Below are 15,870 nucleotides of genomic sequence, written 5' to 3' on the forward strand. Positions count from 1 at the left end.
ATATTTATACACTTAAAATAACCATATAATTTTTAAAAGGAGAAGACAATTGAGCTCAAGCTGCTGCATTACAAATTGTGTTGTCCTTTAAAAATTAGGGGTTATTATCAAATTTATTGAAATTCTAGATATTAATTAAAGATTAACATTGTTGTGGCACATTCATAGATGTACACACTGACTAACAAAAGAGCAAATGGGTCACTGGGTCAGCGGCATCATAAATCCTAAGTATTAAAAACTGTTACATGAACAGTGTTTAGGAATCATACCTAAACGCTTAATTTTTGAATTACTGTCCGCATTTGCAGTCTGGAGGAGTCAAAGCTAGTTGCCATAATTCAGAGCCAGTCTGCAGATTTTGGACAGTTTGAGCTGACAGATTTCACTGAAAATCATGTGTAAGGACAGATTCTGATTTTAATTTTTTGGAGAAGGAAGAAAAAATCTGTGAATCCTATTTGGCTTGAGAATTATCAAACATAAAATTTCAAGCCTATTTTACAATATTTATTGTTTTAATTTTCTGCCCACAACGACTTGTGCTTCTGTGTGTTTGTTGTGTTCAGTCGTTTAGCATATGAGGATTTTTTTTCGGCAAATGCATGATTCCTAGAGTTTTAATATTTGCTCCATTATATCATATAATATATATATATATATATATATTATATATTATTATTATTTTTTAAATGTAGTGTAATCCAAACCTTAAGTAGATTGTAGAAACCACTGGCATCAGTGGCCCCTATATGAGCCATTTAGGCTGCTTTGGGAAACAACCTGTATAACCAGTGTGGGACAAATTCTTGAGATGATGAGTCAAAATAAACAGTTCCCAATAATGCAATCTCCAGAAATCTTCTGGTGGAGCTGAGACATGTCAGGGGGACTCCATGCTGGGAAACATGTTGAACACATGCCTCTCTGTGAGGCAGTTTAACGGTGAAAACTGAACTCTTCTGAGCAATAAACTGTTCTCTGACAGCCTATTTGTACAGTATTTAAATCTTGGGATTTAGCATTTCTATACTATGAAGTAGAGAATAAGAAAAAGTCATGGCTCAAAATCTGCTTTATCATGAGGTACAGCGTTCAATCACATATCATTGTCCCTTTTATTCCTTTGTAAGTGTCATACATCCTTTGACAAAATCAGCAAACAGAAGAACAGTGTTGTTTTATGAGTACGTTCAGTAAACACTGAAAAATCCTAATTTTTTGCAAAGGTGACTGAGAACAATACATCTAGGGACACTTATTCAATATACATTATTTCCATGCCCTGCAATATCATTACAAATGTAAAATCTATTATCTAACACATTTCCTCCAATCAATATTTCTCAAGGTCCAATTAATTCAGAAAGATCCGTAAACACAGTTTTAGTTCATTTTCTATTCAAAAAGAGAATTCACATTATTTAATCCCAGCGTTCTGTCCGTTTTCTAATAGAACGGTGGGATTTCAATGTGCACCATGCTCCTTGAGGTTTTTTCTCTACAAGATCAGCAGTGAGGTTCGTTTGCAGTCCCGCAGAGCTTTGATGAGACCCTCCACACTCTGGCGTTCTCTCTCCGCATCTTCATCCACTGTCTGATGAGCTCCCTCACCTGGCTCCTCCAGGTCACGGCTGGCTTCTCCTGTTGCCGTCCAGCTGGGTCTCTGAAGTCCAAGCTTTCTTCCAACTTGACGCCACTTTTTAACCACAAACGTTCAAAAATGACTTCAGTTGCAATTTGTTTATTTTTTTCTAAAAAAATAATAAAACAAAATTGAAAAGAGAGATTTGAAGCATTTGAATAGATCATAATCTAAATAAAACTCTTGTAGATACTGAAATAACAATGTGTGAAGTTCCCTGCAGCATTGCAAACAAATGAAACCTTTTCTCAGAACTTGCCTCGCTGTAGTTCATCTTTCTTTAAAATAAATGCCACTTTGGTTTCATATTGTGTTACTGAATGTGATGACATTGTATACTTGGTTCCATTTACAAGGGAATGTTATACTAAAATGGAAAAACGCTTTTCCTTTGTGTTTTTGAAAAGTTTTGCGTACAGACGACAACGCTGTTGATAAAATTTTTTTTTTTTTGTTTTTTTTGTTTTTTTATTTTTTTTTAACCGATCCTCGTTCACACGGATCCACAAAAAAGACCAAACCACTGTAGATTAGGCCAGGCCAGGACAGTAACAGTCGTAACAGTTTGATTTGTAAAGAAACACTACACACTGGCAATATAGACTGAAAAAAGTCCCGTACTAAACAAAAATATGCTATTTGGTGTAGATGTTATTATTCGTATGGCCAAAAAGACCAAATTTGCATAGATTGTAAGCGTTTTGTATCATATTTGATACTTACATTTTAACATGTTTTTTAAAAAAAAAAAAAAAATGAGCGTTTATGTATCATATTTGATACTTACATTTTAACGTGGTTTTTCAAAAAAAAAAAAAAGGAATTTGTTTGTTTCAATAAGTAAAACAGTTCAGATTTTTACTTTATAAAATCAGTAAAGATTTTACAGCAAAAAGACATGAACCTCAGCCTAAAGGCCTTTCACTTACTAAACAAGTGTACTAACAATCAGACGACAGAAAGCATGTACAACAGGTTTTTCAACAGAGTTATGATTAGCTGCGTTGATAGTTTTAAGGCCTTAGAAATTCGTACCGGCATATGATACTTATTACTATTATTTTTTTTATTTTATAGTTTTAAGTTAGAATTAATTGGGGTCAAGAAGATGAGAAATTTGTTTCCAGTTATGTAATAAAAGAATGGAACATTTTGGATTTTTGGGTATTTAGTGTGTATTTAGTATATATTTATTCCAGAAAAACAGATTACATACCAGTAGGCTACTATGGATTACAGATAGGTACTTAAAAGTACTACTAAAATATAAGTGTTGTGGGTTAAGTTTTTTAGTTTTTTTTTTTAGTTTTTTTTTTTTTTTTTACTTTCCTGTTAAAACAGATTCAGATGTAGTGCCGGAAAAATTCTGAACCCTGACAGGAATATTAACCGTGTAATATTGTATCCTTCACTCGCCTTGGATTATCCCACAATCCTGTGCGATCCATTCCAATGAAGGTTGTGATAAAAATAAATAACAGATTCTGTCATAGATCATTAAACCGTTAAGCTGCCTAAGAATAGTCTGTCCGAAATCGTTTCATGAGGTGCTTCGTGCAGAAACTGCTGCCCTGCCAAAGTCACTGCCTCCATAAGGGAGCGAGGCAGCAGTCAGCTGCCGAGGCTCTCGGACGCAGCCGTGATATACATGATGCGTCCTGCTGTTGGTTGTAATATTGATGAAGTAAATCCACACTTTGCTGAAGAAGCCTTAGCAAACTCTACCATGTACCTTACACCGCCATTGTTGTGTATGTTTGTTCGCACTTGCCTTTAAAATCGACACGTACTGCGTAATACATACCCATTATATCTTATATTAGTATATTAAAATATTTATTATTAATATAATTAATATATAATTAGAAGATATATAATTAGTATTAATAATTAATATATATATTATTAATATAATATTATTATTATAATGCATAGCTGAACAGACAAAATGACAAACAGACAGAACTTCTACAGGAATGAAATTACATAAATTTTCATTCAAAGTTCCATAAACAAAAATAAGAGAAAGGTAATAAATCTAAATTAAAATAAAATAAAATAAAAATACACATAATAAGACCATACAGAGGAAAACATTATGTATCAGAGGCATTACAAAAAAAAAATCATAAGATTTCAAAATCTGTCACCTTTCTGGTTTTTAATCAACCTAAGAGATGTTAGAAAATGCACAATTTTTAACTAAGAAATGTGAGAATTTTTGCTTATGAATAAAAAAAAATTCCAAAACCAAAAATAAAACAATGAATAATGTAATTACTGGGAGTAATGAAGGAACCGCTTCAAGCACTGCAATATATTTCTGTAAACCGGTAAGGGGCAATTAAATTATGAACAGACATAAACTCTTCATAAGATAAAAAGTGACCTGATTTATCAAAAACTGGAAGAATTCCAAGTATATTCATGTGTTAAACCATTTGTAGAAAGAAAAAAAAAACAGAATTTATTCCTAATCAGCGTGTCATACAAAACCGAAACACGTACTATACGCACGCGCATGATGTCACCTTTTCCAAAGATTTCCCGGATTGGGTGTTCACACTGAAACGATAACGGTTGTGGCGTTTTCAAAAACTTACACTTTCAAACCCATTTAAAAAAAAAAATATACTATATATATATGATATATAATATATAGATAATATATATATATATCTTATATATATATATATATAATAGTATAATGCGTTGTTCAGTCCCCGAAACGCGATGTTGTCATGTAAAAAATGAACAGGCACAACGCAATAAAAACGTTTCCCGTTTTTGGCTAAAACGTTGTCGTGTAAAACGCCCCTTCGTGATAAGACGGAAGAAAGGGCCAGCTCCAGAGTAAACATTCGCCTCAGTGACACAGAGGTACAAAACCACAGAATACATGTGTTTTAAATCATAGACGCTATCCTCAAACCCTGCCCTAAATCTGTCGGTTTCACTTACAAATTAAGAGACACTTAGAGTGTAAAGCAAAATTATCGACCGGTTCCCTTGTTCGCTGTCAGTGAACAACCTCAGTGTGACAAGAAACGCAAGAGTTCAGTAAAAGTAAACCAACCTCGCTCTTTTGGGTCTGGTACATTCAGGAGGGCTGCGGCTCCTCTCTCATACCCATCTATTACGTTCAGAAGAACTGTCTGCCGATCTGTTTCAGAAGTTTCCGCAGGAGTTCAGTGTTATCGGGTCCGATCCGCAGCTCTGTCGATCAGAGTACTCGAAAAGATCGATCCCCTTATTGGGTTTCCCTCCAAGCCTTTTTCGTCCCGACTTCCTGGGCACAGGAAACTTTAGATCCTGACACGTTTTGTTTCAGTGAGTTTGTCATCGATATCGCTAGTAAACATGGCTCTAAATTCTGCGGTCATCCATGATGTGTTGAATTCTAACACAACGCACCAACCGACGGCTCCCGTTTTCGATTTGAGCTCCGGCTCTCTCGCCGTTAGCGAAGCATCGTTGAAAAACCCCTCCCTTGTGTCCTGGAAAGTAAACCCAGCTCCACTGCTTTCGGTGAGGTTCAGCTAGAAACTAAAAATGGGGGGGGGACACGCGCCAACAATTCTCAGCTCTTCTGAACCAGACTTTTCGTAAATTTTAAATGAATCGGACGTAGTCCATTACGAGCGGTGGTCCGACTCATGGGCGAATTGTTTCTTTAAGAGTCGTTGTGTCTGTAAGGATTCCAGTTCACGAATCAGTTCTGATTCAATTCGTCAACAGCGGTCCTCTGCTCGCGAGTTACTCGTGAACGGTTGGCGGCTCAAAGTTCTTAAAGGTAGTTCCAACATTATTATCAGATTTCAGAAGATCAAACTCTCATTTCATTCGTATTCTTCTGACAACTAGTTGATTTGAGCTTGTGAACAAGTTTCATTTGGACTGAGCCGGGAAACACAATAACGTACATAGCAGAACAGCCGAACCACTGGATTGGGCTATGATTGTATGATGGTATTTTTATTTATAAATAAGTAGCTTTAAAACGCGCGCGTTTTGTTTTATCCAGAGGATGATTGTACATGATTCACGTTGATGACTAAGTTTTCCTGATTCACAAGAATCCCGATTTCGCAAAATGAATCAAAAAAATTCGCGAAAATGCAGGAAGGGAACTGAAATTTACATTCGTCCTATTACATTCGCTCCATCCTTCTGTAGTTACCCCAAGGGGAGGTTCAGCGAGTTTACTCCCCAAAAAGATGTGACTGGTCACACAAAACGAGTCAATAAATGTATACATAACAAATGTATGACGTTTATTTTAGGAAACAAATAATTCAAAAGCCCAAAATACAGTCATAACCTCACATTAGCATTTGAGACAGCCGAACACACCACAAGGACATGACATTTAAAGTTTTCTTTCACAGAGGTAAAACAGTAATGTGGCTGATGTAACAGTCTAAAAATGGGTTTTTACATTGGTACATTTATAGCAGAACTAGGCCTTTTGAGTGGTACATGTAGATATATTAAAAAAAGAAAACAACAAAATTAGGAAAATACAGTTTTGTGTAATACTACAGTATCAAAATAAAAAAAAAAAAAAAAAAAAACAATGCCACGTCCAAACAGTTAATCCCTTTTTGAAGGACTGAATTCATCTGTTATATTTTCTTAATTTGTCTTCAAAAACCCCTCGTTATTAGTCACCCGAATCCTGGCTGTTAGACACCGAATTTCTGTGAATGGGGAAGACGCATGCCAAAACATACCAAGATATATGGGTTTGCACATCATCATGGTCATTTCATCAACGTTGGAAAACTGACAAATCAAAGACGAGAGAGAAAACATTCAGATAATCAGACACAAAATCTCTGTCGTCTTCATGAATGTGTCGAATCACCCAGAACATCATGGGTTTATTATACGGCACACGGCTGACAGCTTTTGTCGCATGCATCCCCACAAAAACAGCACGGTTTCATTGCTGCCAAAATCCCCGAGATGAAATTCACATGCCTGTCAAAAGCGCTCCCCCGCAATAGATGGAAATTCTAGAATCCTAAAGACCAGACAAGAGTGAGGATTACATAGTTATTTTGAATTAATTTGCGAGATGTGTTTATGTCGATATTCTAGCATTAAAGCTAAAGGCTAGACAACCACAATAATTACAGGGCCGGAACAGAGCTACGCGCGTTGCTACAGAGGAAACAGCATGGAGATTGATTAGTTTGCTTCAATTTCACTGGAATTTAGAAATATTCACGGGCCGAAAAATCTATTCATGGCCAAATAGTTTAACGCGCTGAAAATGAGTTGGTTCAGAGTTTCAATCCTGTCTCTATCGATAGCTGAAAGAAAGCATCAATGTGACATTTTTCATTTTAAATGCATATAAAACATTGTAGTTTTCAAGTAAAAATGCTCATTAACCCGTCTATTAATGCTAAAGCAGCGATGCTTCCCTAAACTAATACAATATTCACATCACAGATAAACCATACAAACCCCCAGCCTCTTTCAAACAAACTACCTGCATAATGGCATATAGCTGAAATAGACAAGATCCATAGAGTGTTTTAATTCAGTAACAGATGAAAGAAACGTGGAACTTTTTTCTGTTATACCAGAGGCGGCAGTCATGTCCCAATCTTTGTAAAGCTGGCTTCCTCCAGGACAGGCCATCCTCTACAGCCGTCCGTTCTGTGTGATCGTCCCAGAGCTGGACCCCGGAGTGTTACTGCTTCCCTCGACAGCACTGGATCAGAGCGACGCGCTGGTGCTAAGCCTTGTGAGCTGTTACTGCGATCGGAGTGGATGGGGGCTTGGGTCAACGCACGGTTATCCTGTACTCTTGCCCCCGCTCCTGTTTCATGACAACGCAACGACGAGGTTCCTCTCCTTGTTGTATCTGAAAGGCTAATGTCTTTGGGAATGTCTGGGATTAGCCCACTCCACAAAAGTCGGCTCATTCAGGCATTACCACACCTCTGTGTCAGAGAGACAACAGAGAAGTGACATTTGGGGATAAAGTGACTTTCATGGAAACTTTGTCAAATTATAAAAAATAAATTAAATTTAAAAAAAAGAAAAGTTTAAAAAAGTTGGCTTAATTTGTAAAAATTTCAAACATTTTTTGGTTTTGTTTTTTTTTGTTTTGATTAATGACAGTATTTTTATATTGTAAAGGGCATTGGTACATATCAATTATATATGTTATTGCCGTTAAAGTCAACTAAAACTATTAAATTGAACTTAAAAAAAAGTCGCTTGGGCAAATAACTATAAAAAAAAAAAGTAAAAAAAAGTTTCAGTAAAATTACCAAAATTACAATAAAAGCTATATAGAAAATAGTACAACACATCCATATATAGCATATATATATATATATATTTAGATATAAATATAAACAACGAATAAAAATGCCAACCGCACAAAATTATATATATATTAACACAACACAGCACAATATATATGTGGTGTGTGTGTGTTTGTGTGATCTTTTATTAATATATTTATATATTAAATATATATATATATAATTCATATAATACATAGTATCGTATAAGATGTATGCTTAATATGGTAGTGTTGAAATTAATTTATACCAATTGTAATAATGGTCACCAAATGATTAAAATGGTCATCTGGACCGATGATGTTTTGGTGTATTACTGTAATAGTGAGAATTACAATTTTAGGAGCATTTTAATAATTGAACATGAATGTAATTCATTTATTTTTTCTAATTACACACAGCAACAACAAATGGATATTATCAATGTTATATCAATATTATAGTTGAAATTATGACTGGAAATGTCTTTGTAAAATTCATCCTGATCAGAAATGTTGATTAAGAAAGTCTAATATTTTAGAAAATTGGTTTTGACTGAACCGGCAAACGGGATGACGAAAAGCTACTCTTGCCGCCAGATGGCCCAGAATATCTGAGAAACGCAGATGGTGTGTCCAGACCAAGGAGGGTCCCGGTAAGCTTTATAGCTGTGGATAGTGTAAAAACATGATAACGAAATACAACAATCAGAAAAACCCACCTTAGAAAAAACTCAAGCCGAGATGCCAGCTTTACCTGCAAGAAAGTCGCCACATTTGAGAATCCCATGTGCTTGGCACCATGGGCTCTGTGCCAGGCTGGAAGTGACTAACATTGAAGTATGAAAGGGTGTGATTGACAAAGCCATGAAGAGTCCCGTCTGGACTGTACATGTGCTGATAGACCAGCGTGGGATGAAGTCAGAGGTGTGAATGAGATCACAAAGCGCCTGAAGAGTGACACAGGAGGATTAGCCTTCGCCAAACCTTGCTAATGACTTTCTATGCATTTGTTTGCTCTTGTGTTCTGGGTGTTTTGCTATCTGGCCCTGTTTCTCCATCAAGTGGCTTGAGTTCAGTGGCTATGGGATTTCTTTCACCTGTTTTATCATCAGTCAGATCGCTTAGAAAAGTGATAGCACACCTCTGCTCAATAGGTTGATTAATTTATGTTCACAGCATAAATCTTACAGAATGAGTAGGACTTAAATTGTAGGTGCAAAAAAATTTAATAAAATGCCACTAATAATTAGTAATACTAATAATGGCACTAGTAATATCAATGTTGAGAAATACAGCTTCATAGAATATACAAAACAGGTTCATCACAGTACAACATGTACAGCTCTTGTTTGTTTCAGAGAACTTAAACCTACATTAACAATGACGGCCACTTTACTGATTCCTCTGAGAAGAGTGTACCAGATTCTGGAGACAAAGAAACAGAAACAAAGACAAGAGACATTAGATTACACATGATGTGTATTTTAAATGTTGCTAGATTTACAGGGACTAAATACTGCTGTGTTACACTGAATGTCATTTCTTAACAGTCATGAAAATAATAAATAAAAATAAAATCTTTAAAAAAAATAAAAATAATAATAAAATCTTGATAAATATAATAATACTCTTAAATCAAAGTATAAGAAAAAATATATTTAAATGTTTTACTTCAATATTTTTCTTTTGATTTAACCATGTTCTTGACAGGGTTTGTGAGATTCAGAAATAAAGACATGTATTACCACTAGGTGGCGATAAATGTTTGTCAATTTAACGTTATTGAATTTTTTTTTCTTTTCACTAGTCTAGAGTCTTGCAGTAATGCAACATGCATCTGCCCTCTTCCTTAAAATCAAGACAATTTTAAATGTTTGTATATACATAGACAAAGACCTTTAGGCTTGGCTACAAGCGAATGAGACAGTTTATTTACCACATGTTGACCTACACTAAAGGGCCGTACACACCGGGACGAATATCGGTGCGCGTTATTCGCAGCCGTTTTTCAAACGCGTTTTTTGTTTCTACACCCAAGCGATTTCTCCTGGCGATGTGCCGGAGTGAGCATGCAAATTCATTCCCCCTGACATTAGATGGCGGCTTAATGTAAAACAGAAATACTAGAAATACTAGTTCTCTGTTATCAAGATTTTTGTAATCGCTGTCGCGGTTTTGTCATATAGTTCTTTGTGTTCCACACCACCACGAGACCAGCAACTCTACATTCATCTTGCCTTGCATCTTCTTGATCTTATTTCTTCCCGGCAGTGTAGACGCTACTTGGCGTATATCTTCTTCGCCCGTTACGTATGTGTGCTCAGCAAGACAGTTTGTGTTGAGCGCCCCCAAGTTGTGTTTTACTGTAACTTTCACAGAAGCTCCAGACACGTGTGGCAAAATCGCCATTCTCATTTGGTCGTATAGTTTTTGCGCGGTGCGTCAAACAAAAAAAACGAACCCGAGGCGTTGTTTTTTAAAAAATGACGCTTTACGCGTGGCGTTTTTCGCGTCGGTGTGCACACTCACATTGGCGCCCTTTGTTTAGTCACGAGGCGTTAAACGTCGGTGAATATCGCGCACGAAATTCGTCCCGGTGTGAACAGGCCTTAAGGTTTTGATATAAGTTAGCGAATGAGACAGTTTATTTACCACATGCTGACCTACACTAACCCCTCAAGAATTTGCTAACAGTGATGTCATACTTAAGGGCAAATTGTCGACAGCTTGCCCGATATCAATACGAGTTTATCAATATGCATTGACCTGACATGAAGATCAAACATTCAGTTAAATTCTACCTTTATATTGTAGTTGATTTTTGCCTAAATGTTTGCCCATGTTACTGTATTCATTAGCTTTTATAACAATATTATATTGTGGTTGATTTTAGAATTTTAGTTGTTTTAACAAATAGGTTTCCTCCAAAGATGAGCAGATGACCAGAAATAACCATTTCGAGAATCTTTCAGAGCCAATATTTCCTGGTGATACAGTACATCATTTTGGAAATACATTATGCAAGAAATCACTTAAAGTTGACATCAGGCCTTTGCATCTGAAAAGGCCAAACAAATCCAGTAACTTTCCATTAAAACTGTCCTATTGTACCTCTTAATTTAATATCAGGGGCTTGTCTCTTTTTTTTTTTAACCTTTATAAGGGCCCAAACTGTTTTTCTAACCTTACTACACATATTGGTCAACGGTGATAATAAATTCTTAAAATGTTAAGCAATAAATTTAGGTAGAAGAGCACTTTTAACTATAGGGATGGCACCAACTAAATTTAAATCATCTTTTCTACTACGGACAGAGAGGCACGGCAGACCATGCTGTAAGTGACAAATGCACCAAATAATAGTTATGAGATTAATGTCTTGTATACAAACTATTATTGTGAATAAAATTAAAAAATTATCTTTGGAAACTACGGCCAACTCTCGCGCCATTTAGTGTTCATAAAAGAGTCTTAATATCGGTACATGCATTCCAGGTCCCTCCAGTCAAGCCCCATCCATCCGTAAAAAGTCACGGATTTGTTCAGGTAACAAAGCAAACGTGAATGGGTCTTGTATGCACAGGAGGCACTGACTCATTCACTTAACAACACGCAAAAACACTGACTCTTGTAGTGACGGCAATGCTTTGAACATGTGGCTGCTGTTGGAGAGACGCAACATTTCTGTCTGTGTGGCTTTGGTTTTTAACTACTTTTGTTTAAATAGCACTTTAATAGCAATATAAAAGACTCGTTAATTCAGTGTCTGTTTAAAATGAGCTCCTACTTTTCTTTTGTAGCTGAAGACGGTTGCTCTCCGGAATAGACATTCAACTTGTACATGTCTATCATTGTTCATTGCTCTTTCACTTGTTTGAGCTTACAGGAAATGGTTAAATAAACGTGTGTGCCATCCACCCTCTCAATAACAGAGCTCATTTTAATGTGCTGAAAATCAGTGGTAGTGTAGATTACCTGACCAAATTGGTCCTTTTTGCGCTTACAGCAATCGGCCCTTCTCCGCTCCGTGACAAACGTTTTTGGCATCAAGACCCTGATTCTCAATACGGACGTTGTTTCAAGTAGAGCAAAGAGAGTGCCACAGTCCAGTGGTGAAGGATGCTCTTTACTGATAACAAGGTCGCTCCAATCCCGAACTGGAATACAACTAGATAAGACAACAAGAAACAAAAACACAAAACAAGTCCACTCAGAAAGAAGGTTCCACTAAATAAGACACACTCGCAAGGAATTATGAGAACATCCGATCACATCAGTATACATTCGCTACGTGGTATGCTGGGGGAACTGGGTCTTAAGTGGGGTATATGACATTGCTAAAAAGAACCATTTGGTGTTGGGTAGTTGGTGTAATGGCAATGTTTTACACCCGCGGTTTTTAGTTTAAAAACACATTATAGTCCAAATAACAGTACAACTATGGTTGCTCCCCCTCTCGTTCCCTCCTTTTTTTCTGAAATGCATCAATTTTTTACAAAGTAATCGTTCCGTAAAGGCGGTTTGGGCCGGGATTGGGCCGCTATCCGGTGCACTGGTGATTGCCCAAAACAATCTTTCCCAAATGGGACATCGATTTTGTGTTTTTTTTTTTTTTTTTTGAATGAGGTGTTTTTTGTGGAAGGCCGTGGATGAGTCGTAAGCTCTTTAGAAAGAATAGCTCTTTAGGTTTGAGGACGATAGAGCATCGGCACCCTACAGATATTATATAAATGCCACAAAGAGCTTGTAACACGCCAAAACAACAGGAAAACATGAACTCACGTTCATATGAACCCCTAGTAAGGCCGTTTAAAAGCACAAACACACATCGCCCACCTATGAGGAATTCACCAGAAGGCGAAGCCTTCTTGGATTGTGGATGATCTATGTGGATTTGAGCTGGATGCTTTATGAATGTTACTAGTGTCAGGTCTCAGTGTATATTGGATAGGGCCATGCCAGACAGGGTCAGAATGTGAGCAGGAGGAAGACAGAAGAAAGAGAGAAGGAGTAGAAGATAAAAGTCTAGCTGGAGGGGGATGGTTAGATGAGGGGGTGGGATGTATTAATGAATTCAAGCCAGAAAATAAAGCGCATAATCTCACACTGCTCTGCCAGCCCCCCTTTTGGACCCATAATGCCTCTCTCTTGAGCAGAATTCCATCCCCTACGCTGTAGCGGAGATGAGGGCGAATATGAGAGGAGATGGAGGGGCACTGCACGGATCCTTCACAAAGGCGGACCATGCTGCTTACCCTGGTTTATTGTGCATGCCGTCTAGGATGCTTGATTTTCCTCTCATAACCAGTGCTCTGAAACAGAATGAGGTGTATGAATGCGGTGTCTTATTGGTTTTGAGACATTTCAGTCAGCAGTTTTTGTAGCAACGGTGTGAATTGTATATAATTCATTAGCGGCGATGATGGTTATATACAATGACTTTTAATACAGATTCGGTGGCCGTGTTCCTACAAGAGTGTGGAAACATCCCAGCAGGAACCAGGAGGAGAATACAAACAATTTTATAACGTTGTCTACGTGCGCGGGTCTGTGTGTGTGTGTGTGTGTGTGTGTCTGGTGTGGGCGCCGTAGTGTGTAGTCAAGCGCGATCACGCATTTTCCATGTACTACTGGTTGAGTCCGACAAAAGGGTCCCGAGGATATGTGGCCTCATTCTCGTGACGATGAAGGCGTTCTGTCAGCTCTTCCGTGACTTTGTGTTTTGTCTAATCTTTGCGTTGTCGGAGCAATTTTGCCTTCAGGGTTTCGGTGGCATCAGAGACATTTATAAATCACTGTGGATTTTGCATGGTAACTAAACGTGGTGAACTCAAGGCATTCCCAATACATTACATGATGTGCTCGTTTACATCTAACCAGTCCACCACATTCAGAGGGTGGTTGTGAACCGCCCGTCAGTGTTTGGTTTCCATTCGATTCCGCGTTTAATATTTTGGCTAATTTGGATTTACCTAAATTAGATTATCGGTAGTTTTTTTGCTCTGTTCACAATATTACATACTGTAAACATACACAACACACAACACACTCTCTACTTATAATGAGCATAACTACCACCTAAAAACTATATAACTACTTTGTAAACTATAATGATTAGGTATTTATGTATTGCTTTGAAATGGCTTAAGAGGGAGGTTTTTTTTTTTTTTTGTATTAGAGAAACAATCATTCAAATTTCTGGCACATTGATTAAGCCACATGCAAAATCACTTTTAAAGGAATGTTGTTCCAAAACACCATTCGTCAAATTTTTGGTACTACAATCATGTTCTGACCATATAGTTTTCAAATCTTCAAAACTTCCAAACTCACATAGTATTTTGAAAAAACAGTTTTAAAGGGGGGGTGAGTTAGATTCATTTATTGGGTGGGACTAATCTGTTCAGAGGAATTTTCCAACTTTTTCCTCAATTAAAAACGTGGGTCACATTTTTTAATTTATCAATGCATGATATGTTACGAGCGGACATGTTTTACATTTATATGTATTGATATAATGATGGTTATTAACAAATTCATGGCAACGGGGTAATTGGCTCAAATGGTGGTGTTAAACCTGTGGCTAACTGCGGTGTAAAAAGAAAACAAGGGTAATGTGCGACTTTTCAGCGCACTTAGGACTTTATTCTGCCACAGAAATAAGAAAAATTTAAAGATGAAACCCTCGCAATTGAGGAAAACAACTTTTGATCGGGGGAGGGCGAATTATGTACTCAAGGAAAGGGACGGGTGATTTGCTCAAATCTGCGAGGGAAACGTCTGAAGGTAAGAATAGATTGCGAAGATAGTCAAAAGGTGTGAGTTAAAAAGTAAAAGTGCGAGATAAAACTCGCAAGTCCTGAGACAAAAAAGTCAGAATTTCATTATTCGCAATTCTGACATTTATAATCGCACACTGCGTCGGGTACTGTGATGGCAACTCACAACTGCGTGGTATTACTTCTCAAAATGGCGGAGTTAAAAGGTCTGAAAAAAAGTGCAGAAGAGATAAAGTCGCAATTTATATTTTTTAAGTGGCGGAAACGGGGCGGCCACGTTAGAAAAGAGAACAAATGAAGCAGAAAATTTAAGGAGAATAAACAAAAACAAGTCAGACATTGCGCAGGTGAGGGGATCTATATATTTGGGATGTGATGAAATAGGGCGGTTTATCTTGTTAAGTAATATTAACATATTAAATCATTTGAACCTCACGTCATAGGCACAATATACAGTAACCTATCTATCTAACCTTAGGCTCATAATTTTTTGGTAGTACAGCACACCATGAGGTGGTATTGTTGGACCGAGACGGAAGGAGCATTTGGACCCGGAAACTGGGACATATGACCTCCAGAATCTTTGCCAGGGCCCCCAAATTCAGATCCGAAAATGTGGAAAATCGTTGGAGATTCTGTTGGACCTGCATCATGTATTTCTTTTACCTGTACTACCTTCAGAGGCATTTGGTTAAAAACCTGAGATGTGCTGCGCCAAACAAGTATATTTGCATTTGTCCAAGAGAAACATAATATGTATGGTGCAAGCAAGGACACAAAAAAGGTCATCAAAGTCTTGTTCATGAAAAAAAAAAGGCTTTATGGAAGGTATTTACCAATGTTCTAGTCAAAGTACAGAATTCCCTAAAGCAATCATGTCTAGGAATGTATGTCACACCTATAATGCATAGTGGGAATTTATCAGATTTCTTTTCATCTACAAATGTGTTTGCTACCTCACGGAACACCGATCTCAAACAGGGTTATTCCTGGATGCGCTGTTTGCCAAGAATGGTGATGCAGAGCTGAATGCACCATCCATCAGACAGCCGGCCATGGGCGCACTGCAGGGTGAAACAGAGAGATTTCACTCAGTTTACTATGGAGTTGACTGGCTACACACCTCCGAAAGTGTTTTT

General features: G+C 37.3%; 2 protein-coding genes across 2 annotated transcripts in view; both read right to left on the reverse strand.

The window, feature by feature from the left end:
- Positions 1 to 327: 327 nt before the first annotated feature.
- Positions 328 to 6,569, reverse strand: LOC109047225 (Fas (tnfrsf6)-associated via death domain). The gene is given in 11 exon segments (XM_042726844.1): positions 328 to 388; positions 1,480 to 1,525; positions 1,528 to 1,561; positions 1,564 to 1,617; positions 1,619 to 1,705; positions 1,708 to 1,754; positions 4,722 to 4,802; positions 4,805 to 4,853; positions 4,855 to 4,934; positions 6,379 to 6,430; positions 6,513 to 6,569. Coding segments are annotated over 11 exon segments (648 nt in total).
- Positions 6,570 to 9,344: 2,775 nt separating this feature from the next.
- LOC109069459 (anoctamin-1-like) overlaps positions 9,345 to 15,870 on the reverse strand; it is a 32,019-nt gene continuing 25,493 nt past the window's right edge. Inside the window, 1 exon segment of the mRNA XM_042726845.1 lies at positions 9,345 to 9,377. Within this exon segment, the coding sequence (XP_042582779.1) occupies positions 9,345 to 9,377 (33 nt within the window).

Source organism: Cyprinus carpio, chromosome B7 (genome assembly GCF_018340385.1).
Source record: "Cyprinus carpio isolate SPL01 chromosome B7, ASM1834038v1, whole genome shotgun sequence".
Taxonomy (NCBI): Eukaryota; Metazoa; Chordata; class Actinopteri; order Cypriniformes; family Cyprinidae; genus Cyprinus; species Cyprinus carpio.